Below are 26,603 nucleotides of genomic sequence, written 5' to 3'. Positions count from 1 at the left end.
GACCTGGTCAGGCCTACATGTCACTCCAGAGCTACATCAATGTCCTTTGGAATGGCCTAGTAAACCATTCAGTTATTCATTTGTTACAACGTCTCAATGAAGAAATTAAACTGGATGCACCACCTGGAATCAATGGTAGAAACAGCCCTGTCGACCCTGCAAAGACCACCCTACCAACGTCGGGGGGCTAGTGCCAAAATTTGGAGAGCTGTCTCACAGAGTAGTCAAGCAACAACCTGACACAGTCATACTCACAGAATCATACTTTTCAGACAATGTCCCAGACACAACCATCACCATCCCTGAATATGTTTTGTCCCACGGGCAGGACAGATGAAGGAGAGGTGGCAGCACAGTGTGATACTGTCAGGAGGGAGCTGCCTGAGAGTCCTCAACATTGACTCTGGACCCCATGAAGTCTCATGGCTCCAGGTTAAACATGGGGGGCAAGGAAACCTCCTGCTGATACTGATCTCCCTCAGCAGATGAATCAGTACTCCTCCCTGTTGAACAATATTTAAAGGAAGCATTGAGGATGGCAAGGACACAAAATGTACTCTGGGTGGGGGATTTCAATGTCCATCACCAAGAATGGTTCAGCAGCAGAATGACTGATCGAGCTGGTCGGGTCCTAAAGGACATAGCTGTTAGACTGGGTCTGCGGCAGGTGGTGAGGGAACTAACAAGAGGGAAAAACATACCAGGCCTCATCCTTACCAATCTGCCAGCTGCAGATGCTTCAGTACATGACAGTATCAGTAAGAGTGACCATCGAACAGTCCTTGTGGAGACAAAGTCCCACCTTCACAATGTGAATACCCTTCATTGTTCTGGATGTAGGTTTGCTCACTGAGCTGGAAGGTTCATTTCCAGATGTTTCATCACCCTACTAGGTAACATCTTCGGTGGGCCTCAGGCAAAGCACTGTACATGATTCCTGCTTTCTATTTATATATTTGGGTTTCTTTGGGCTGGTGATGTCATTTCCTGTGGTGATGTCATTTCCTGTTCTTTTTCTCAGGGGGTGGTAGATGGGGTCTAACTCGATGTGTTTGTTGATAGAATTCTGGTTGGAATGCCATGCTTCTAGGAATTCTCGTGTGCGTCTCTGTTTGGTTTGTCCTAAGGTGGATGTGTTGTCCCAGTCGAAGTGGTGGCCTTCCTCATCTGTATGTAAGGATACTAGTGTGAGGGGGTCATGTCGTTTTGTGGCTAGTTGGTGTTCATGTATCCTGGTTGCTAGTTTGCTGCCTGTTTGTCCAATGTAGTGTTTGTTACAGTTCTTATACGGTACTTTGTAAATGACATTAGTTTTGCGAGTTGTGTGCTAAATGGGATCACCGTGCTAAATGGGATAGACTTCGAACAGATCTAGTAACTCAAGACTGGGCATCCATGAGGCACTGTGGGTCATCAACAGCAGCAGAATTGTACTCCATCACAATCTGTAACGTCATGGCCTGGCAATGGTTTGGATCCGAGCAATAAGAGGTACAGTTAGCAAGTTTGCAGATGACACCAAAATTGGAGGTGTAGTGGATAGCGAAGATGGTTACCTCAGATTACAAGAAGATCTTGACCTGATAGGCCAATGGGCTGAGAAGTGGCAGATGGTGTTTAATTCAGATAAATGCGAGATGCTGCATTTTGGGAAAGCAAATCTTAGCAGGACTTATACACTTAATGTAAGGTCCTAGGGAGTGTTGCTGAACAAAGAGACCTTGGAGTGTAGGTTCATAGCTCCTTGAAAGTGGAGTACAGGTAGATAGGATAGTCAAGAAGGCGTTTGGTATGCTTTCCTTTATTGGTCAGAGTATTGAGTACAGGAGTTGGGAGATCATATTGCAGCTGTACTGGACATTGGTTAGGCCACTGTTGGAATATTGCCTGCAATTCTGGTCTCCTTCCTATCGGAAGAATGTTGTGAAACTTGAAAGGGTTCAGAAAAGATTTACAAGGATGTTGCCAGGGTAGGAGGATTTGAGCTATAGGGAGAGGCTGAACAGGCTGGGGCTGTTTTCCCTGGAGCGTCGGAGGCTGACCTTATAGAGGTTTACAAAATTATGAGGGGCATGAATAGGGTGAATAGGCAAAGTCTTTTCCCTGGGATCGGGGAGTCCATAACTAGAGGGCATCGGTTTAGGGTGAGAGGGGAAAGATATAAAAGAGACCTAAGGGGCAACTTTTTTATACAGAGGGTGGTACGTGTATGGAATGAACTGCCAGAGGAAGTGCTGGAGGCTGGTACAATTGCAACATTTAAGAGGCATTTGGATGGGTATATGAATAGGAAGGGTTTGGAGGGATATGGGCTGGGTGCTGGCAGGTGGGACTAGATTGGGTTGGGATATCTGGTCGACATGGACGGGCTGGACCGAAGGGTCTGTTTCCATGCTGTACATCTCTATGACTCTATATCCCCCACTCACCCATTACCATCAAGCCAGAGATCAAAAGACAGTGCAGGAGGCCATGCCAGGTACAGCATCAGGTATACCTGAAAATGAGGTGCCAACCTGGTGAAGCTACCAAACAGGACTACTTGCATGCCAAACAGCAGGCTAAGCGATCTCAACCAAGAGATCACATCTAAGTTCTGTAGTCCTGCTAGTTGTAGTATCTGCGTGGGTTTCCTCTAGGTGCTCCAGTTTCATCCCACAGTCCAAAGATGTGCAGGTTAGGTGAATTTGGCCATGCTAAATTGCCCATAGCGTTAGGTGCATTAGTCAGGGGTTAAAAAAAAAACGTAGGGTAGGGGAATGGGTCTGGGTGGGTTGCTCTTTGGAGGGTCGGTGTGGACTTGTTGGGCCGAAGGACCTGTTTCCAAGATGTTTTTATATCAATCTACAATAGCAGCACTGAAGGCTCAACTATCTTCACAGATACCCATTAATGATTAAAAACTCAACTGAACCAGTCACAAATATACCATGAGTACTTCCATTGCACAGACTAAGGCACATCAAAAGTATGTGAGAGACTGAGACACATCACACCACTTTTTCAAGGATACTCTAATCTATATGTGTCTCTTTTTAATTTCAATGTTGATCTGATTTCATTATTTATCTTGGTAGTTGTTCTTATTTACAAACTTGACGTCATCTCTGGACTCTAGACAACATTTCCTAGATTGTTCACTGCAGTTCTAATTCTTTATTAGTTTTTTTCATATTTCTTTCCCTGGATCCATTATGGTCTTCTTAAATTCAGTGTTTTCCCCGATTTATCACTTTGGTCATTGTTTTATATATTCCTTTCAAATCTTTGTCTTAAACTTTATTATGCTGTGATTGCTATCACTCTCTGCCTAATATTCTTCCCTATTCTGGTTCATTTCCTATTACTATATCCAGCAGTGCTCCATCTTATGTTAATCTTTATTCATATTCAATAAGAAGCATCCTGCAATCGTATAAATATTCCATTCTCTATCTCCATTTCTTTATCACTTTTTTCCAGTCTTTGGAGAAGCTCAGGCATGACTACAAGTTATTTGATGTCCTTCAATTATGCCATAAATTTTGTTTCATATTTCTTCCCCCACCTTCTTTCAACTATTTGATGGTCTACTGTAAAAGCTGTACAATCTGCTGTTTTGTTGTGCATATCCACTAGTCCCTTAAAGTACAAGGACAGATAGATAAAGTGGTTGTCGATAAAGCACGGAGCTGGAAAGAGCACAGCAAGTCAAGCAACATCTGAGGAGCAGGGAAGTTGATGTCTCAACAGATGGGATACTTGCCTTCATTAGCTAAGACATAAAGTTCAAGAGTAGGGAGGTTATATTGTAACAGTATAAAATGTTGCTTCAGCCACAGCTAAGTACTGTGTGCAGTTCTGGAATCCACATTATAGGTGGGACATAGGAGGGTGCAGAGGAGATTTACCAGGATGATTCCTGGGCTAAGGAATTTTAGTTATGAAGAGAGATTGGGGCTGTTTTTCCTGGAGATTTAGCTGTGGGGGGAGGGAAGTAAAATGCATAAAATTATGAGGGACATAGAGTAGTCTGGAAGAAATGTTGCCTCTTAGTGGAGGGACCAATGACCATGGGGTAGGAGATTTACAGGAAATGTAAAGGATTTGTTTTCATCCAGAGGATGGTAGGAATCAGGAACATGATGTCTATGAAAGTGTGTGTGGGGGTGGGGAGGCAGAAATCCTTACACCATTTAAGGTGTATTTAGATGTGCACTTGCGATGATTTGATGAACCATTTTCTGTGCTGTATATCTCTTTGATTCTGTTAGCATGATCAATCCATTCTCACAGAATCATCAAACCCCCACAGTGTGGTAAAAGGCCATTCAGCCCAACAGGTGCACACCGAACCTCCAAACAGCATCCCACTCAGACCCACCCCTCCTACCCTATCCCTGTAATCTTGCATTTCCTGTGGCTATTGCACCTAGCCTACACATCTCTGAACACTATGGGCAATTTAGCATAACCAATCCACCTAACTTGCATATCGTTGGACTGTGGGAGGAAACTGAAGCACCCGGAGGAAACCCACACAGACACGGGGAGAATGTGCAAATTCCATACAGACGTATTTTATATCAATCTACAGTAGTAGCACTGAAAGCTCAACTATCTTCACAGATACCCATTAATGATTAAAAACTCAACTTGACCTGTCACAAATATACCATGAGTACTTCCATTGCACAGACTAAGACACATCAAAAGTATGTGAGAGACTGAGACACATCACACTACTTTTTCAAGGATAACACAGAGAATAAGTAGTGGTCTAGAGAATCATGCCCAGATTCCAATACATATTTTTAAACAAACCTTATCAGGGCACTTCTGTAGCTTTAATAGTTAAATGAATGCAGCCATGGCAACTCAAACCCATGTTCTGTCCTTGAAGAATTATTTCTACATGGATTTGAATAGAGTCTGACTCAGTGAAATCTGAACTCTGACTTTCATTAGACATTTAACACAACAGCTGAAAATAGCAGCGTACACATTCCTCATTGACATTGCAGCAACGTCTTGCAGCTACAAAACATACACACACAATATTAAAATGTTACAAAGTCAAACAGTAGGTACTCCATTATCAGAGTAAAGCACATGATAAAACATGAAAGCCATAGGAACTAGGTTTTATTCATCAGTCAAGATCAACACAGAAATATTTGAAATTCACTATATTGCTCAAACTGTATTTTATAATGAACAAATCACCACGCACGGAGAAAGATGTTTTATATAAGTCAGCTAAAATGTGTTTGTGCCCATGTTTACTATTAAATCCATTATCATAAAATTTCTACATTTCTGAAGGACTGAGATTTCCACTCTTCACGTGGTGGTATTATTAATACATTTTTTATTTTGTTTAATATTGTAAACTGAAAAGAGCAGAAATTTTCTCTCTAGGTCACTATATAATCAAATTAAGTCTGATTTCTGTCCATAGGGTAGTGAATAATTCACCAATGTCTAGCCACTAATGGATTTGGTAATTATGCCAAATTTTTATTTTCCAGTAGAAATAACAGCAGTTTATGATGGTGTACGTTCATGAAGAAGAATAAGAGAAAATAATGTAAAATTACATTTTTAAGATCTTCCTGAAAAACCGAAAAGCAGAAATAATAACCCTCTGTTCATACACTAGTTATTTATTGGTGCCAGATAAGTTGCTTGTCATTTGTTAATACATATCAAGTAAAAAAGATACTCTTGCTTGTAATGATTAAAGAACAGAGTAGCAGACAAAGATGAGATTTCAGTTTTGCAAATCAATGGCAGAGGACACTGCTTCAAAACAGATTTTAGATATTCAAATTTAATTGTGCATGCGTTCCTCACCGAAAGGTACTGTACCATATATTTTCTTTGTCCATGAATAATGCCCATGTGACAAGAAAGTAACTCACATCAGGCCAAATTCAAAATCAGAGAAGTGACAGAGCCAGAAAAGCACATCAAGGAAATACCGGTTTGGGCTATCGATCATATGAGGAGAAAGTGAGGACTGCAGATGCTGGAGAGTCAGAGTTGAGAGTGTGTTGCTGGAAAAGCACAGCAGGTCAGCAGCATCCAAGGAACAGCAGAGTCGATGTTTCAGGCATAAGCCCTTTATCAGGAATGCCTGATGAAGACATTGCTGATTAAGGGTTTATGCTCAGAATGTCAACTCTCCTGCTGCTTAGATGCTGTCTGACCTGCTGTGCTTTTCCAGTGCCACACTTTTCGACCACAGACCACATGAGTCTGTGCTATCACAAAAGAGAAACAACATGGTGCAAAACAGTGGTAATATACATGCATAATCACATTTCATAGTTTAGGGAACAAAACTCATAACAAGCTAGTTTGCTGTTCAGAGAATGATTTCACGTGATTTTTGGTGACATAATTAGTAGATGATAGTACAGGCACACATTCTTTTATCCGAAACGTTCGGGACCAGCTGGTTTTTGGAATTCAAAACTTTTCAAATTTTGGAATAAGTGACAGTTCAACAGTAAAATTTTTAAAAATCTTACTGAACAGCAAACTCCCTATGTCTACTACGGGCCCTGAGACAGAATTGAAGCCTGCCAGTGCTGGGCTGCGTCCACCCCATGTCACATCTGAGTGACATGCATCGGTTGGGTGTGAAATTGGGTTAAGTCTTTGCACGCCAAACAACCTTCTTGATGAGAAAGAAAACTTCATGAGAAAACCTTCGGATTTCAGAGCTTTTCGGATTTTGGATAAAGGGTTGTCTACCTGTATATTGGCTATTTCATTGTATGTCAAGGCAACATTAATAAAAGAATCCTTTTTGAAAGCATGAAGAAGATCTGAGAGAATTGTTTATGCAGTGGGTGGATGAGAGAAGCATTTATCAATGAGAGTCTCATTCGCTATACTAATAGCTTGAAAGTGTGCATCTTCAGCTTTTATAATCACCCCTTTATGAGTTCAGCTCATTGTTTCCTCCTCCAGATACTTCATATTGATACATTATAGAATATCACGGTTAGATTACATTCGGCAAATGATGAACAAGCCCTACTACAGAATAATCCCAAACTGTCCAGGCCCTGTCAGTTCTGCTTTAACTCAGGTCTGTTGTGTTTATCACAACTGGTGGATGATTTATCTCATATGACTCTCAACAGCCATTATACATGTGGATTTATAATTGTGTCTTTCAGTTTTTTTAATCAAATGATGGCCTGAATTTTGCAGTCAGTGGTAAAGCAAGGAGTTCAGAAGAAATCATACTGGACTTGAAACATTAACTCTGGTTCTTTCTCCACAGATGCTGCAAGTCCTGTTGAGTTTCTTCATTTGCTGTTTTGGTATTTCAAACCTCCAGCATCCATGGTATTGCTTTTAATTGGCAAAGCAATGATACTTACCGCTGACCCTGAATAAAACTGTGCTGAGAGTTCTGTGGCAAGGAAGTTTCCTCTCAATGTGCAACTGTCTGTAGATAGCGTTTGAAGAACAGGCAATGATCTCATTTTAAACGTATCGAATTTTGAATGGCCTCAAGAGGGTTGAGACTAGGGAATCTAAAACATGGAGCAACAGTCTCAGGACAAGGGGACAATCAAGAGGAGGAAACTTTACTCAATTCAAGGGTTGTGAATGCTTGGAATTCTCAATACTGGAGGGATATGGATGCTCCATTGTTGCATATTTAAAGCTGGGAAATTTGCTTTATCAGGGAATTAAGGAGTGGACAGGGAAGTGGAGTTAATGCAGGCCTAATGGAGTGTAGAATTTACTTCGGCTCCTATTCCCTTTCCTTTTTATTAGATTAGATTCCCTACAGTATGGAAACAAGTCCACGCCGACCCTCCGAAGAGTAACCCACCCAGACACATTTCCCTCAGACTAATGCACCTAACGCTATGGACAATTTAGCATGGCCAATTCACCTAACCTGCACATCTTTGGACTGTGGGAGGAAATCGGACCATCTGGAGGAAACCCACGCAGACACGAGGAGAATGTGCAAACTCCACACAGACAGTCGCCTGAGGTTGGAATTGAACCTGGGACCCTGGCACTGTGAGGCAGCAGTGCTAACCACTGAGCAACTGTGCCGCCCCAAATTATTGTTTAATTCTTTGTTGGGAATTCCCAAAGATGAACTGCAATGATGTTACAGGATGTCCAAGCAGCTAATCATATTCACTAATTCTCATAGAACCAGGAAATGAAAAGCACTAACAATCAAATCACTTTTTAAACATTTCATAGTGTGCAAGACAAAGATTGGGACATGCACAAGATTTTATTGTAAAAGCTGAAATATCATGAACACATATTAAAACTTTTTAAAACTACTTAAAAACCTACTTTAAAAATCTAGGAACTAACCATAAGGGAAACATTTAGCAACATTTCACAAAGATGAAACTAAATTAAACATTTAGGGTTTAGATCAGTTGCTCAGCAACAGTTATCACTCAGACCATCATTAAAGACCATTTACATGAGGTTTAATAGGTTCTGGGGTTTCTAACAATTATGTGAGAATGTCCTGAGGGGGACATTTGCTAGAGCACTTTGGGAGTTTTTAAACTAGTTTGACAGGGGTATGGGAATCAGAGCTACAGATGAGAGGAGAAGGTAGTTGTCAAACAGGCAGAAATAGAATGCAGAAAGTCTGTCAGGAAAGATACACAGTTGATAGGGCAAAGGGATGGGTTAAAGTGTGTCAGTTTCAATGCAAGGAGTGTAAGGAATAAGAGTGATGAACTTAGAGCATGGATCAGAGCTTGCAACTACGATATTGTGGCCATAACGGAGACATGGATTTCACAGGGGCAGGAATGGTTGCTGGATGCTCCAGGGTTTAGATATTTTACAAAGAACACTGAGGGGAGTAAAAGAGGAGGGGGAGTAGCATTGTTAGTTAAAGATTGCATCACAGCTGCAGAAAAGAAGGTTGTTGAGGAGGGTTTGTCTACTGAGTCAGTATGGACGGAAGTCAGTAACAGGAAAGGTGTCGTCACTTTACTGGGCGTTTTCTATAGACCTCTCGATAGCAGCAGAGAGATGGAAGAACAGATTGGACAGCAGGTCTTGGAAAGGTGCAGATGTAACAGAGTTGTTCTTAAGGGTGACTTCAACTTCCCCAATATTGATTGGAACCTCCTTAGTGCAGATGGTCTGGATGGAGCCAATTTTGTTAGGTGTGTCCAGGAAGGATTCCTGGCTCAATATGTAGATAGGCCGACTAGGGGGAGGAGGCCATATTGGATTTGGTGCTCAGAAACTAGCCAGGCCAGGAGACAAATTGGTGACAGTGACCACAACTGCCTCACCTTTACCATTGCCATGGAGAGGGATAGGAACAGACAGTATGGGAAGGTATTTAATTGGGGGAGGAGAAATTATACTGCTATAACAGAGGAACTGTGGAGTATAAATTGGGAATAATTGTTCTATGGGAAAGGCACAATTGAAATGTGGAGGCTGTTTAAGGAGCACTTGTTGCGAGTGTTGGATAAGTTTTTGTCCCACTGAGACAGGCAAGAAATGGGAAGGTGAAGGAGCCTTGGATGACAAGAGAAGAGGAGCTTCTTGTCAAGAGCAAGAAGGAAACTTACTTAAGGTTGAGGAAGCAAAGATCTGGCACAGCTTCAGAGGATTATAGAGTAACTAGGAAATAATTCAAAAATGGACTGAGGACAGCTCGGAGGGGGCATGAAAAAGCTTTGATGGGAAGGATCAGGGAAAACCCAAAGGCGTTCTACATTTATGTGAGGAATAAAAGAATGATCAGAGAGAGGATAGGGCTGATCAGGCACAGTAGAGGGAACTTGTGCCTGGAGTCTGAAGAGATGCAGGAGGCTCTAAATGACTTTTTTGCTTTGGTATTCACTAGGGAGAGGGATCTTGTTGATAGTGAGAACACTGTGGACCAAGTTAATAGGCTTGAACAGATTGATATTAAGAAAGTGGATGTGTTGGAAATTGTGGGAAGCATCAAGATAGGTCCGGACCAGATATATCCAAGGTTACTAAGGGAAGCAAGGAATGAGATTGCTGCGCCTCTGGCGATGGTCTTTGCACCTTCACTCTCCACAGGAGTAGTACTGGATGATTGGAGGGAGGCGAATGTTGTTCCTCTGTTCAAGAAATAGGGAAATCTCTGGGAATTACAGACCAGTCAGTCTTGCATCTTTGGTAAGCAAGGTACTGGAAAGGATTCTGAGGGATAGGATTTATGACAATTTGGAAAATCATAGTTTGATTAAAGATAGTCAGCATGACTTTGAGAGGGGCAGGTCATGTCTCACAAGCCTTATTCAGGTCTTTGAGGATGTGACAAGACAGATTGATGAAGGTTGAGCAGTGGATGTGGTGTATATGGATTTCAGTAAGGCATTTGATAAGATTCCCTCTGGTAGGCTCATTCAGAAAGTTAGAAGGTATGGAATACAGGGAAATGTGGCTCTCTGGACACAGTATTGTCTGGCTGAAAGAAGACAGTGAGTGGTAGTGGATGTAAAGTATTCTGCCTGGAGGTCAGTGACCAGTGGTGTCCTGCAGGGATCTGTTTTCGGGCCTCTACTCTTTGTAGTTTTATAAATGACTTGGATGAAGAAGTGGAAGGGTGGGTTAGTAAGTTTGCCGATGACACAAAGTTCAGTGCTATTGTAGATAGTGTCGAGGGCTGTTGCAAGCTACAACCAGATATTGACAGGATGCAGAGCTGGCTGAAAAGTGATAGATGGAGTTCAACCTCGATAAATGCGAGGTGATTCATTTTGGAAGGTCGAATCTGAATGCTGAATTTGGGGTTAGAGACAGGATTCTTGGCAGTGTGAAGGAACAGCAGGATCTTGGGGTCCACGTACATAGATCACTCAAAGTTGCCATCCATGTTGATAGGGTTGTTAAGAAGGCGTATAGTGTTCTGGCTTTCATTAACAGGGGGATTGAGTTTAAGAGCCGTGAGGTTTTGCTACAGCTCTATAAATCCCCGGTTAGATCACACTTGTAATATTGTGTCCAATTCTGGGTCGCCTCATTATAAGAAGGATGTAAATGTTTTAGAGAGGGTGCAAAGGAAATTTACCAGGATTCTGCCTGGATTGGAGGGCTTGTCTTATGAGAGTTGAGTGAGCTTGGGTTTTTCACATTGGAGAGAAGAAGGAACAGAGGTGACTTGATAGAGGTGTACAGGGTAATGACAGGCATACATAGAGTAGATAGTCAGAGGCATTTCCCCAGGGCAGAAATGGCTGTCACAAGGGGGCATAATTTTAAGGTGACTGGAGAAAGGTACAGAGGACATGTCAGAGGAAGGTTCTTTTATGCAGAGAGTGGTGGGTGTGTGGAATGCACTGCCAGTGGTAGTAGTAGAGTCAGAGACATTAGGGACATTTAAGTGACTGCTGGACAAGCACATGGATAGCAGTAATTTGAGGGATGTGTATGTTATATAGATCTTAGATTAAGACAAATGCTCGGCACAGCATTGTGGGCCAAAGGGCTGTACTGTGCAGTACTGCTCAATGTTCTATGAAAAGGGAAAGTTTACAACAGATGAATTGGTTTTGCTGATTGCTACCTGTGAGGGAGTTGAAGGAAGGAAGAAGGGAACAGAAGAAGGACAGACATTCCTGCTTTTATTTAAGAGGTGGCTGCAGAGATTGAGGATGCATGAGACTGCATCTCTTAGAATTCTCTAAATCCTCTAGTAGATTATTGTTACCGATTGGATGGTAATAAATGAAAACTGCTATTCGAGAAAGGATGAAGACAGCGGGGAGCATATAGCCTGACATCAATAGTAAGGAAAATATGACAATATTAGGAATGAGCTAATAGGGCATTTAGAAAGTCATACTCTGTTTTGGCAGAATCAACGTAGACTTGTGAAATGGAATTCCTGTTCTCATTCTTACTCCTGGTTTCAAAGCAGGAACGAAGATTCTCTCATCATTTGTGATCCTGGTGTTTATTTCATTGCAGCATAATCTCAAGGGTTAATTTGGTAGAGTCATTGTCTGTCCATTTTGAAAGCTGCCATATTTTCAGATTTTTTTTCTTTATAATTTATTTTTGAAACATGAGCAGTATACTAATAGCCATTCCTTACATACTCTCGAACAGGTGACACCATTCTGAACCACTGCAGTCCTAGTGGTATAAGTACACTCACAAAGGGTGATCAGTCTGATTTAATTCTTATTCAATCCCCTTTATTAGACGTTTAATACAACTGAATGACCTTTTAGGCCATTTGAGATGGTAGTTATGAGCCTATCACATTTGTTTCAGTATGCAGTCACATGTAGGCCAGACCTGGTAAAGGTTGCAGATTTTCTCCACTGAAGGACATTCATTAAACAGATGGGTATTTACCAAATAAATGTAATTTCATGATCACTATTATGAAGATGAGCTCTTTATTCCAGTTTTATTTAGAATAATGCTCACCAACTGATGTGGAGAATTTCAAATATTTCTGGATTAGTGCAGGTCTGGATTACAATGCAAGTTATTTTCAATTGAAAGGAACTATGTAACAGTGACTAAATGATCTTGCTTGACTTGAACAAATTAGTGCTGACAGAAAAAGGAGAAATGGTAACTTAATGTCACATTTACCTTAGAATATTATTACTCTCTAGAAATCTGTTAAATTATCTTATACAATACACTGAAGTTCAAGTTTTGATACAAACTTATCTTACCTTTAGATTCCTGATCAGCCCAAAATTTAATTATTTTTTCCTTAAAACCTCTGTTCTCTTCTCTTAGTTCTTTCTGCCACTGCCGCAGTTCTTGTATTTCTGAATCACAGCGAACCTGTGAGAGCACAATCAGACACATTCAAAAACATGAAAAATTTGTTCAACTTTTTTTAAAATTTTGGTAACCTGTCTTGTTTGGGCCACTTTGAAAGGAATTGATTTAAACAGTTCTGATGTTTTGTTGCTCTGTTTTCTTATGCTATTTCAATTTAGAACTCATGCTTCAATAGCATAACTTCAAGCATATTACATGAACAGGAGTTGGGCAACTCCTGAAGCCTCTTTCAGCGTTTACAACAGATTTGCAACTTAACTCCATGTAACTCTGAAGAAGAGTCAAATCTGACTGGAAATTTTAGTTCAGTTTCTCTTTCTAAAGATGCTTCCAGACTTGCTGAGTTTCTCCAACATATGTGTTTGATTCAGATTTGCAGAAGAAAGTTCCAAACATCTACTGCCTTTTGCATGTGAAGATACTGGCTAACCTCACTCCTGAAAGGTCTGTCTCTAATTTGTGGACTCCTCATAATCATAGATGTTCCAACTAGTTGAACTAGCTTCTCTGTAACTCCCCCATTTGTATAGTCTCTCTTAATCTAGAAGACTGGAGTATAAGGATGCAGTTGCTTTGCTGCAGTTACACAAACCCTGGTTACAGCCCACTCGAAGTACTGTGAGCAGGTCTGGTACCACACCTTAGGCAGGATGCAGGCCTTGGAGAGTGTACATCGTAGGTTACTAGAATAATAAACTGGATTTAAGGGGTTAAGTTATGAGGAAGGCTTATACAAAAAAGGCCCTGTATTCTCTAGAATTTAAAAGGTTAACAACAATCTGAAATCTTAGGATACATAAAGATGTGCAGGTCAGGTGAATTGGCCATTCTAAATTGCCCGTAGTATTAGGTAAGGGGTAAATGTAGGGGTATGGGTGGGTTGCGCTTCGGCGGGGCGGTGTGGACTTGTTGGGCCGAAGGGCCTGTTTCCACACTGTAAGTAATCTAATCTAATCTAATAAAGATAACCTATTTCCAATGACTCTAGAACCGGGGGCACAGTCTGAGAATTAGATTAGATTAGATTACTTACAGTGTGGAAACAGGCCCTTCGGCCCAACAAGTCCACACCGCCCCGCCGAAGCGTAACCCACCCATACCCCTACATCTACATTTACCCCTTACCTAACACTATGGGCAATTTAGCATGGCCAATTCACCTGGCCTGCACATCTTTGGACTGTGGGAGGAAACCGGAGCACCCGGAGGAAACCCACTCAGACACGGGGAGAATGTGCAAACTCCACACAGTCAGTCGCCTGAGTCGGGAATTGAACTCAGGTCTCAGGCGCTCTGAGGCAGCAGTGCTAACCACTGTGCCACCGTGCCGCCCATTCAGGGCCAAACCATTCAGGAGAGATGTTAGGAAGCATTTCCACACACAAAGAGTGATTGATATTTGGAACACTCTTCTACAAATGACAGTGGATGCAGGATCAGTCGCTAAATTTAAATCTAAAATAAATACATTTTGGTTAAGCAAAGCTATTATAGGATATGGACCAAAGGCAGGTATGTGGCTTTAGGCCACACATCAGCCATGATCTCATTGAGAGATGGAACAGCTGAATGGCCTACTTGTTCCTATGTTCCTGTTTTCCCATGTAGATTGCAGAAGCATTCACCAGTGGGACATGGAGTGTAAAGCATGAAGCTTTTTCTGTTCAGGAATCTTGATGATGTAAATATACAGATAATTTCCTTCGTGGAAGTCATACTCATTAGTGAGTGATTACAGATGGGGGAAGGGTGGGGAGTCATGTTGGTGGTGGTGGTGACACAGAAAAATCCTTTCATTGGGGAATTTATCAATGGGGAGGTCTGTGTCTGCACTGGCACATCCAATTTCTGATGCACAAGTGATGCCAATAGCCATTAGAGAGGAATGTTGAGAGGTGGACCCTGTTACAAGGCAGTCTTAGAGGAGTGATAAATCACAGACTGATAAATCTAATGAGGTCCTTTGGAGGAAGCATTCTGGAAGATGTTTGAGATAGTTTGTAGGAGCAATATGTTGAACACCGAACTAGGCACTGGTTATTCTAGATACAGTATAGTAAGATACAATGAGAAAGAGCTAACTTATATCTTGTTGTAAATTAACCTTTCAGTAATAATGACCATAGTATGACAGAATTTTTTATTAAATCTGGAAAAGATACAGTTCAACTTGAAATGAAGGTTTTTAATTTTGCTTGCGCCAAGCCTCACTGGAGCACTGCAACAGCCTGAAATAGACTTGTTGGTGGTATGTTGAAGTGGCAGGTAAATGGAAGCTCAGGGTCATTTTTATGGACAGTTACAATGCTCTAGCTAGGTTCAGTGCAAACTGGAAGAAAAGCATCTCACTTTCTGTTTGGAGGCTCTGCAATCTTCAGTCCTCAACATCAAGTTCAATAATTTTGAAACCTGAACACATCCTTCCATGTCCTTTACCTACCCCCACACCCCAGGCCCTGTTAATGACATGGGCTGTATTCAGCTCAGCCAAGCCATTTTCATCTACTCATGGTCCCCATTGTCAGCTTTTCTCCTTCCCCAGCTTATTTCTATTTGTCTGCCTAATTTTCTTTCTCTCCCTCTGGATTTTGTCTCCATCCATCCACTCAGCCTTTCCTCTATCCCCATCCCCAGTCATCAGCATATACTGTACACTGCCTTTTCCTAACTACTGTCAGTTCTGAAGAAGGGTAACTGGACCCAAATGTTAAATCTGTTTTCTCTCCACAGATGATGTCAAACTTGCTGAATTTCTCCAGCAACTTGTGTTTTCATTTCAGATCTTCAGCATCCACAGTTCTTTGTTTTATGTGAAGATTTGATAGCAGATAGGCAATGGCTACTTTTAAAGAATTAATGCTTGTTTTCAAATATATATATATTTCTTTAATGCAAAAATACCCAACAAACAAAAAAGAGACAGCCATGGCTAACAAGGGAAATTATAGATAGTATTAGATAAAATGAGGAGGCTTATAAAGTTGCCAAAAACATTAGCTTTCGGAGCACTGCTCCTTCAATCACCTGATGAAGGAGCAACGCTCCGAAAGCTAATGCTTCCAATTAAACCTGTTGGACTATAACCTGGTGTTGTGTGATTTTTAAATTTGTACACCCCAGTTCAACACTGGCATCTCCAAATCATGGCCAAAAACATTGTAAGCCTGAGGATTGGTGAATATTAGGATTCAGAAAAATTTGACCAAGAAATTATAAAGAAAAAAAGAGAAAGAATGTAAAATAGTAAGAAATATAAAAACACAGAAATATATAAAAAAAAGCAGCTTCTATAAGTATGTAAAAAGGACAAGATTAGCAAAGACAAATGTGGGTCCAAATAGATCAGAGATAATAGGAAATAGAAAATTGACAGAGAAGTTAAGTAGTACTTTGTGACTATCATCACAGAGGAAAACAAAATCTCCCTGAAATAATTAAGATCCAGGGGTCAAGTGTAACTGTGGAATGAAAGAGATTAGTATTAATAGCATTGCAGCACTGGAGAAATTAATGGGACTGAAAATGTAGAAATACTTAGGATCCAATGATTTTCACAACTGAGAGTTGAAAGAGAAGGATATAGAGATATTGGATGCTGTGGTAATCACTTTCAAAATCTGATTAATTCTGCAATGATGCAAACACATTGGAAGGTTGCAGAAGTATCCTCAATGTTTAAGAATAGAGGAGGGAGAGTCAGGGACCTAAAGACATCAATAGTAGGGAAAAATACAAGAATTGGTTATAAAGGACATGATTACTGGATGTTTAGAAAATACTTGTCTGATTGGATAGTCAACTTGAATGTTTGAAGGAGAAATCATGTTTGACAAATTTAAAAAGAATTTTTGATGATTCCATCTGCATATTTGAGAAGGAGGAACTAGTGGATGCTGCGTGTTTGGATTTTTAGAAGATTTTTGATAAAGTCCCACTTTATCAAATTAAATTAAATTGCTTGGGGTTAGGGGTAATATACTATCATAGACTGAGGATTGGTTAAAGGACAGAAAGCCGAAAGGAATAATAAATGATCATTTGCAGCTGGCAAGTTGTGACCAGTGAATAATCAAAGAAGAGTGTTTGGGCCCAGTTGTTCACTATATAAACCAATAACTTGGATGTGCAAGCCAATTGTAATTTTTCCAAGGTTGCAGATAATATGAAACTTGATGGGAATCAGTTGTGAGGAAGATGAGGGGGCAGGCAGGACCATAGCAGATGGAATATAATGTTTGAGTAGTGTCAGCTTATTCACGCTGATAGGAGGAACAAGGGTTCAGAATACTTCTTAAGTAATAAGGAAATTGCTGATGTCCAAGGGACCTAGGTCACCTTGTTCCTAAGTCACTGAAGCAAGTGCAGCAAGCAATTCAAAGGTAGCCTTTTAAAAATTAACCTTTTTCTCAGGGAAGTTTGAGTAGCAAAGAAATTTGTTTCAACTGAATAGAACACTGATGTGACCATGCCATGAGTATGTGTGAAGTTCTGGTCCCCTTGTCTATGGAAGGATATACCTGGCCCACAGATGAAGTACTGCAGAGGTTCACCAGACTGATTCCTGGGATGGGAGGATTGTCCTATGAGGTCAGATTGAGGAGACTGCGTTCTAAAAAGTTTAGAAGAATGAGATGTGATCTTGTAAAAGCTCACAAAATTCTTAAAGACATAGACAGAGCAGATGCACTCAGGATATGTCCCTGGCTGTGAGGTTCAGAATGAGGGGATGCAATCTCAAAATGAAACATAAACCATTCACGATTGAGATGAGGGTGAACTTCACCAGTAGGGTTGTGGACCCAGAGAATTTTCTACCCAGAGGGCTGTGGAAACTCAGTTACTGAATACGTTCAAGACAGATATTAATATATTTCTCATTACTAATGACATCAATAGATATGAGACAGTGCTAGAATAGAGTATTAAAGTAGAAGATCTGGCATGACTTAGAATGGCATTGGAAGCTAGAGGTGCTGAATGTCCTCCTTCTGTTCCTATGTTCTTACGATACTCCCAGGAATACTACCTTTAACTCAATGAGATGTATAGCACGAAAACAGACCCTTCAATCCAATTCATCCATGCCGACCAAATATCCTAACTTAATCTAATCTCATTTGTCAGCACTTGGCCCATAGCCCTCTAATCCCTTCCTATTCATATACCCATCCAGATGCCCTTTAAATGCTGTAATTGTACCAGCCTCCACCACTTCTTCTGGCAGTTTGTTCCATCCACTGTACGCACTACCCTCTGTGTGAAAAAGTTGCCCCTGAGGTCCCTTTTATATCTTTCCCCTCTCACTCTAAATCTATGCCCTCTAGTTTTGGACTACTCTACCCCAGGGAAAATACCTTGTCCATTTATCTTATCCATGCCCCTCACGATTTTACAGATCTCTATCAGGTCACCCCTTAGCCTCCGACTCTCCGACAGCCCCAGCCTGGTCAGCCTCTCCCTACAGCTCAAATCCTACAACCTTGGCAACATCCTTGTAAATCTTTTCTGAATCCTTTCAACTTACATGACATCCTTTCGATAGGAAGGAGACCAGAACTGCACGCAATATTCTAAAAGTGGGCTAACCAATGTCCTGTGTAGCCGAACATGACCCGCCAACTCCTCTACTCAATGCTCTGAACAATAAAGGAAAGCATATCAAGCACCTTCTTCACTATTCTGTCTACCTGCGACTCTACTTTCAAGGAACTATGAACCTGTACTCCAAGGTCTCTTTGTTCAGCAACACTCTCCGGGACCTTACCATTAAGTGTATAAGTCCTACTCTGATTTGATTTTTCAAAATGCAGCATCTCGCATTTATCTGAATTAAACTCCATCTGCCACTTCTCAGCCCATTGTCCCATCTGATCAAGATCCCGTTGTACTCTGAGGTAACCTTCTTTGCTGTCTTTCAGCACTATTATGGCAACTCTGTGACTGGTTGAGCAGTTGAGTAGAAACCTCCAGTTCTCATATAATATTACCAAATGCATCCATTAGCTATTAGTGTTCAAAACAACTGCAGCCTGGTGTTTCCAGACACTGAGTTCTTCCTGCCTTCTGACTGAGGATCTCACTAGGTGAAAGTGAGGACTGCAGATGCTGGAGATCAAGCATAAGTCCTTCATCAGGAATTAGCTCATTCCTGCTCCTCAGATGCTGCCTGACTGGCTGTGCTTTTCCAGCACAACATTCTTCAGTTGAGAATCTCAAACTGTTGCTTAAAATCCTGGTCAATGAACTGAACAAGTGTACATAGAACATAGAACATTACAGCGCAGTACAGGCCCTTTGACCCTCAATGTTGTGCTAACCTGTGGAACCAATCTGAAGCCCATCTAATTTATACTATTCTATTCCCGTGCATATGCCTATCCAATGACCATTTAAATACCCTTAAAGTTGACGAGTCTACCACTGTTGCAAGCAGTGCGTTCCAAACCCGTACTACTCTCTGAGTAAAGAAACTACCTCTGATATCTGTTGTACATCTATCACCCCTCAGTTTAAAGCTATGTCCCCTTGTGCTAGCCATCATTATCCAAGGAAAAAGGCTCTCACTGTCCAACCTATCTAACCTTCTAGTTATATTATATGTCTTAATTAAGTCACCTCACAGCATTCTTCTCTCTAACAAAAATAGCCTCAAGTCCCTAGGCCTTTCCTCATAAGACCTTCCCTCCATACCAGGCAACATCCAAGTAAATCTCCTCTGAACCCTTTCCAAAGCTTCCACATCCTTCCTGTAATGCAATACTCCAAACGTGGCTGCACCAGAGTTTGGTACAGCTGCAGCATGATCTCATGGTTCCAAAACTCAATCCCTTTACCAATAAAAGTTAACAACCCTATCAAACTGGGTGGCAACTTTCAAGGATCAATGTACCTGGACACTGAGATCTCTCTGCTCATCTACACTACCAAGTCTTACCATTAGCCCAGTACTCTTTATTCCTGTTGCACCTTCCAAAGTGAATCAACTCACACTTTTTAGCATTAAACTCCATTTGCCCCCTCTCAACCCAGCTCTACAGCTTATCTATGTCCCTCTGTAACCTACAATATCCTTCATCATTATCCACAACTCCACCGACCTTAGGGTCATCCACAAATTTACTAACCCATCTTTCTCTGCCCTCATCTAGGTCACTTATAAAAATGACAAACAACAGTGGCCAACAGATCCTGTGGTATCCCATTAATAGGAGAAAGTGAGGACTGCAGATGCTGGAGATCAGAGCTGAAAATGTGTTGCTGGAAAAGCGCAACAGGTCAGGCAGCATCCAAGGAGCAGGAGAATCGACGTTGGATGCTGCCTGACCTGCTGCGCTTTTGTACCCCATTAATAAGTGAACTCCAGGATGAATATTTTCCATCAACCACCATCCTCTGTCTTCTTTCAGCTTGCCAATTTCTGATTCAAACCACTAAATCATCCTCAATCCTATGTTTCCGTATTTTGTGCAATAGCCTACCGTAGGAACCGTATCAAACGCTTTACTGAAATCCACCTACACCACATTAACCACTTTACCCTTATCCACCTGTATGGTCACCTTCTCAATGAACTCAATAAGGTTTGTGAAGCACTACCTCCCCTTCACAAAACTGTGTTGACTATCCCTAATTAACTTATTCCTTTATAAGCGATTATAAATCCTCTTTCTCATAACCCTTCCTAACACTTTACCCATAACTGAGGTACGGCTCACTAGTCTGGTGGCACGATGGCACAGTGGTTAGCACTACTGCCTCACAGTGCCAGAGACCCAGGTTCAATTCCCGCCGCAGGTAACTGTCTGTGTGAAGTTTGCACATTCTCTCCATGTCTGCGTGGGTTTCCTCCGAGTGCTCCGGTTTCCTCCCACAGTCCAAAAATATGCAGATTGAGTGAATTGGCCATGCTAAATTTCCCGTAGCGTTAGATGTAGGGGAATGGGTCTGGGTGGGTTGCTCTTCGGAGGGTCGGTGTGAACTTGTTGGGCTGAAGGGCCTGTTTCCACACTGTAAGTAGTCTAATCTAATCTATAATTACCAGGATTGTCTCTACTCCCCTTCTTGAACAAAGGAACAACATTTGCTATACTCCAGTCTTCTAGCACTATTCCTGTAGATAATGATGACATAAAGATCAAAGCAAAAGGCTCTGCAATCTCCTCCTTGGCTCCCCAGAGAATCATAGGACATAGAACATATAAAAATACAGCGCAGTACAGGCCCTTCGGCCCTCGATGTTGCGCCGACCAAAGCCTACCTAACCTAGACTAGCCCAATAACCTCCATATGCCTATCCAATGCCCGCTTAAATGACCATAAAGAGGGAGAGTCCACCACTGCTACTGGCAGGGCATTCCATGAACTCACAACCCGCTGAGTAAAAAATCTACCCCTAACATCTGTCCGATACCTACCACCCCTTAATTTAAAGCTGTGTCCCCTCGTAACAGCTGACTCCATACGCGGAAAAAGGTTCTCACTGTCAACCCTATCTAACCCTCTAATCATCTTGTACACCTCTATCAGGTCACCCCTGAACCTTCTTTTCTCCAATGAAAACAGCCCCAAGTGCCTCAGCCTTTCCTCATACGATCTTCCTTCCATACCAGGCAACATCCTGGTAAACCTCCTCTGCACCCGTTCCAGTGCCTCCACATCCTTCCTATAGTATGGCGACCAAAACTGCACACAATACTCCAGATGAGGCCGCACCAGAGTCTTATACAACTGCAACATGACCTCAGGACTCCGAAACTCAATTCCTCTACCAATAAAGCCCAGTACACCATATGCCTTCTTCACAGCACTATTTACCTGGGTGGCAACTTTCAGAGATCTGTGTACATGGACACCAAGATCCCTCTGCTCATCCACACTACCAAGTAGTCTACCATTAGCCCAGTAATCCATCTTCTTGTTACTCCTACCAAAGTGAATGACTTCACACTTAGCTACATTGAATTCCATTTGTCACCTTACTGCCCAGCTCTGCAACTTATCTATATCGCGCTGTAACCTGCCACATCCTTCTTCGCTGTCCACAACTCCACCGACTTTCGTGTCATCCGCAAACTTGCTCACCCAGCCTTCAAGCCCCTCCTCCAGGTCATTTATAAAAATGACAAACAGCAATGGTCCTAAAACAGATCCTTGTGGAACACCGCTAGTAACTGCGCTCCAAGATGAACCTATACCATCAACTACTACCCTCTGTCTCCTTCCAGCCAGCCAATTCCTAATCCAAACCTCTAATGCACCCTCAATGCCATACCTCCGTAATTTTTGCAGTAGCCTACCATGGGGTACCTTATCGAATGCCTTGCGAAAATCCATATACACCACATCTACTGCTTTACCCTCGTCCACTTCCTTGGTCACCTTCTCAAAGAATTCAATAAGGTTTGTGAGGCACGACCTGCCCTTCACAAAATCATGCTGACTATCCTTGATCACATTATTCCTATCCAGATGTTCATAAATCCTATCCCTTACAATTCTCTCTAAGACTTTGCCCACAACAGAAGTGAAACTCACTGGCCTATAGTTACTCGGGCTATCCCTGCTCCCCTTCTTGAACAAGGGAACCACATTCGCTATCCTCCAGTCTTCTGGCACTATTCCCGTAGACAACGACGACATAAAAATCAAGGCCAATGGCTCCGCTATCTCTTCCCTAGCTTCCCAGAGGATCCTAGGATAAATGCCATCAGGCCCAGGGGACTTATCTATTTTCATCCTTTCCAGTATTCCCCAGACCTCTTCCCTACGTACCTCAAGGCCATCCATTCTAATCACTTGTGACTCAATATTCACATCAGCAACAACGTCCTGTTCCTGAGTGAATACTGACGAAAAGTATTGATTTAGTTTCTCTCCAATCTCCTCCGCCTCCACACACAACTTCCCACTACTATCCTTGACTGGACCGATACCTACCCTAGTCATCCTTTTATTCCTGACATACCTATAGAAAGCCTTTGGGTTTTCCCTAATCCTACCAACTAAGGACTTTTCATGTCCCCTTCTCGCTGCTCTTAGCTCTCTCTTTAGATCCTTCCTGGCTACCTTATAACTCTCAATCGCCCCAACTGAACCTTCACGCCTCATCTTTACATAGGCCGCCCTCTTCCCTTTCACAAGGGATTCCAATTCCTTATTAAACCATGGCTCCCTCACAAGACCCTTTACTCCCTGCCTGACTGGTACATACTTATCAAGGACACCCATTAGCTGTTCCTTGAACAATCTCCACATATCATTTGTGTTCTTCCCTTGAAGCCTATTTTTCCAATCCACGCATCCTAAGTCATGCCTCACCGCATCATAATTTCCCTGCCCCCAGCTATAACTGTTGCCCTGCAGTGCACACTTATCCCTCTCCATCACTAGAGTAAAAGTCACCGAGTTGTGGTCACTGCTCCCGAAATGCTCACCTACCTCCAAGTCTAACACATGGCCTGGTTCATTACCTAGAACCAAATCCAGTATGACCTCACCTCTTGTTGGCCTGTCTACATATTGTGTCAGGAAACCCTCCTGCACACATTGGACAAACACCGACCCATCTAACGAACTCGAGCTATAGCTTTCCCAGTCAATATCTGGGAAGTTAAAGTCCCCCATAATAACCACCCTGCTACTTTCACTCTTCTCCTGAATCATCCTCGCAATACTTTCCTCTACTTCTCTCGGACTATTAGGAGGCCTGTAGAAAACTCCTAACAGGGTGACCTCACCTTTCCTATTTCTAACCTCCGCCCACACTACCTCAGATGACAAGTCTTCCTCCATCACCCTTTCTACTGCTGTAATACTATCCTTGACAAGCAATGCCACACCTCCCCCTCTTTTACCCCCATCTCTGACCCTACTAAAACATTTAAACCCTGGAACCTGCAACAGCCATTCCTGTCCCTGTTCTACCCATGTCTCTGTAATGGCCACAACATCGAAGTCCCAGGTACCAACCCATGCTGCAAGCTCACCTACCTTATTTCTTATACTTCTGGCATTGAAGTATACACACTTCAAGCCACCTTCCTGTTTACAGGCACCCTCCTTCGAGATCGATGCCATGTTCCTAACCTCCCTACACTCAAGGTCCTGTACCCTAAAGCTACAGTCCAGGTTCCCATGCCCCTGCAGAGTTAGTTTAAACCCTCCCAAAGAGCACTAGCAAACCTCCCCCCAAGGATACTGGTGCCCCTCAGGTTCAGGTGTAGACCATCCTGTTTATAGAGGTCCCACCTTCCCCAGAAAGAACCCCAGTTGTCCAGAAACCGGAATCCTAGGATAAATCCCATCCAGCCCAGGTTACTTATCTATTTTTACATTTTCCAGAATTGCTAACACCTCAATCCCATCTTGTCTAGTAGCCTGTATCTCAGAATTCTCCTTGACTACATTGTCATTTTCTTGTGTGAATACTGACAAAAAGTATTCATTTAGCACTTCCCTTATCTCCTCTGATACCACACACAACTTCCCGCTACTATGCTTGATTTCCCCTAATCTTACTCTAGTCACTCTTTTATTCCCGATATATTTGAAAGCCTTAGGGTTTCCTTGATCCTATCTGCCAATGACTTGTCCTGTCCCCTCCTTGCTCTTCTTAGCCCTGTCTTTGGATCTTTTCTGGCTAACTTATAACTCTCAAGCCCCTTAACTAAGCCATCACATCTGATCCTAACATAAGCCATCTTCTTCCTCTTGACAAGAGATTCAACTTCCTTAGTAAACCACAGCTCCCGCACTGGACAACTACCTCCTTGCCTGACCAGTACATGCTTATCGTGGATTCACAATAGCTGTTCCTTTCAATTGTCCCCATCCCCTGCGGTTTCCTTCCCCATCCCGTGCTTCCTAAGTCTTGTCTAATTGCATTGTAATTGCCTTTCCCCCAGCTATAACTTTTGCCCTGCGTTATATACCTATCCCTTTCCATCACTAAAGCAAACATAATCGAATTGTGGTCACTATCACCAAAGTGCACATCTACCTCCAAACCTAACATGTGGCTGGGTTCATTACCCAGTACCAAATCTAATGTAGCCTCGCCCCCTGTTGGCCTGTCTACGTACTGTGTCAGGAAACCCTCTTGCATGCATTGGACAAAAACTGACCCATCTAAAGTACTTGAGCTATAGTATTCCCAGTCAAGATTTGGAAAGTTAAAGCCCCCATAACAATACCCTGTCACTCTTGCTCTTATTGAGTATTGTCGTTGCTATTCTTTCCTCTACGTCTCTGGAACTATTTGGAGACCTATAGAAAACTCCCAACAGTGTAACCTCTCCTTTCCTTTTTCCAATCTCAGCCCATACTACCTCAGTAGAGGAGTCCTCAAATGGCCTTTCTGCAGCCGTAATATGATCCTTGACTAACAGTGCCACACCACCCCTCTTTTACCATTTTCTCTATTCTTACTGAAACATCTAAATCCCAGAAGCTGCAATAACTATTCCTGTCCCTGCTCTACCCATGTCTCTGAAATGGCCACAACATCAAATTCCCAGGTATCAACCCATGCTGCAAGTTCACACCTTATTCCAGATGCTCCTGGCACTGAAGTACACACATTTCAAACCAACATCCTGATTGCCGGTGCCTTCTTGCGATCTTGAAAGTTTAGTTCTGACTTCACTACTGTCAACCTCACGTATACTCAGACTACAATTTTGGTTCCCATCCCAATATACATTAGAGACTGTGGGCTACTTGCACCCTCACCCACTCTTCTTTTCAAATTTGCATTGAGAGGCAGCAATGCCATCAAAGACCACAAATTTCAATGTGCAACCACACCTGAACTCGTCCTCACAGACAACTGGAACGCTTGCTCACAACACATATCCTGGCTATTTCAGGACCTTCACAATACCCTGCTGGCTCTGTCTGTTCAGATGCAAATTTTCAAACTGTTTAGTCACCCTTTGCGTGATTCTGCACTTGTAGCAATTTTCCAACAACAAATGTTAGACTAACTGTTCTATCATTCTTTAGTTTCCTTCTCTCACCTTCATTGAGCATGTTGGAGGCTGAGGAGTGACCTTACAGAAGTTTATAAAATCATGAGGCAAATACATAGGGTGAATAGCCAAGGTCTTCTTCCCAGAATAGGGAAGTCCAAACTAGAGGGCACAGGTTTAAGGAGAGAGGAGTAAGATTTAAAAAGACCTGAGGGGTAACTTTTTCACAAAGAGCTGTCCAGAGGAAGTGGGTTCAATTGTAACATTTAAAAGTCATCTGGATGGATACATAAATAGGAAAGATTTAGAGGAATATGGGCTAAATACTGGCAAATGAGACTAGGTCAGATTGGGATATCTAGTTGATGTGGAAGAGTTGGACTGACTTGTCTGTTTCTGTGCAGTGTGACTCTATGATGTTCAATTTTCCAGTCTAAATGAACAATTCCCATACTGTGGAAGATTATAGTTCAAAAATCCACACCGATGTTAACTATTTCCTTCAAAGCACTGGGAAGGAAACCATCTGATCCTGGTGACTTTCCACCTTTTATAGCCATAATTTTCCTCAGTACTTTTTTTTGTTATTACGTGACAGAATCCCAGATATCATGGAATGTTGGACTGTATGGTGGCGATGGACAAGACGAAACACATTGAACAATATATTTTAATAATAGACAAATGTTCTGTCAGTCAGTTAGCTTAATTGACTGTACAGCTGGTTTGTGATGCAGAGTGTTGCAAACAGTGTGAGTTCAATTCCCACACCAGCTTAAGTTACTGCCAAGGCCCTTCCTTTCAATCTCTCCCCTCATCCGAGGTGTGGTAATCCTC

The 26,603-nt window shown here is 42.1% G+C and overlaps 1 protein-coding gene across 2 annotated transcripts in view; it reads right to left on the bottom strand.

Annotated features, from left to right (window-relative positions):
- The window catches only part of iqck (IQ motif containing K), a 97,045-nt gene that overhangs the window by 8,064 nt on the left and 62,378 nt on the right, over positions 1 to 26,603 (bottom strand). For both annotated transcript variants that reach the window (XM_072560230.1, XM_072560231.1), the window contains exon 8: positions 12,684 to 12,798. In XM_072560230.1, coding sequence (XP_072416331.1) covers positions 12,684 to 12,798 — 115 coding nt within the window. The remainder of the gene's footprint in view (positions 1 to 12,683; positions 12,799 to 26,603) is intronic.

The sequence above is a fragment of the Chiloscyllium punctatum genome, chromosome 40 (assembly GCF_047496795.1).
Source record: "Chiloscyllium punctatum isolate Juve2018m chromosome 40, sChiPun1.3, whole genome shotgun sequence".
Taxonomy (NCBI): domain Eukaryota; kingdom Metazoa; phylum Chordata; class Chondrichthyes; order Orectolobiformes; family Hemiscylliidae; genus Chiloscyllium; species Chiloscyllium punctatum.
This window is presented reverse-complemented; position numbering and strand designations above follow the sequence as displayed.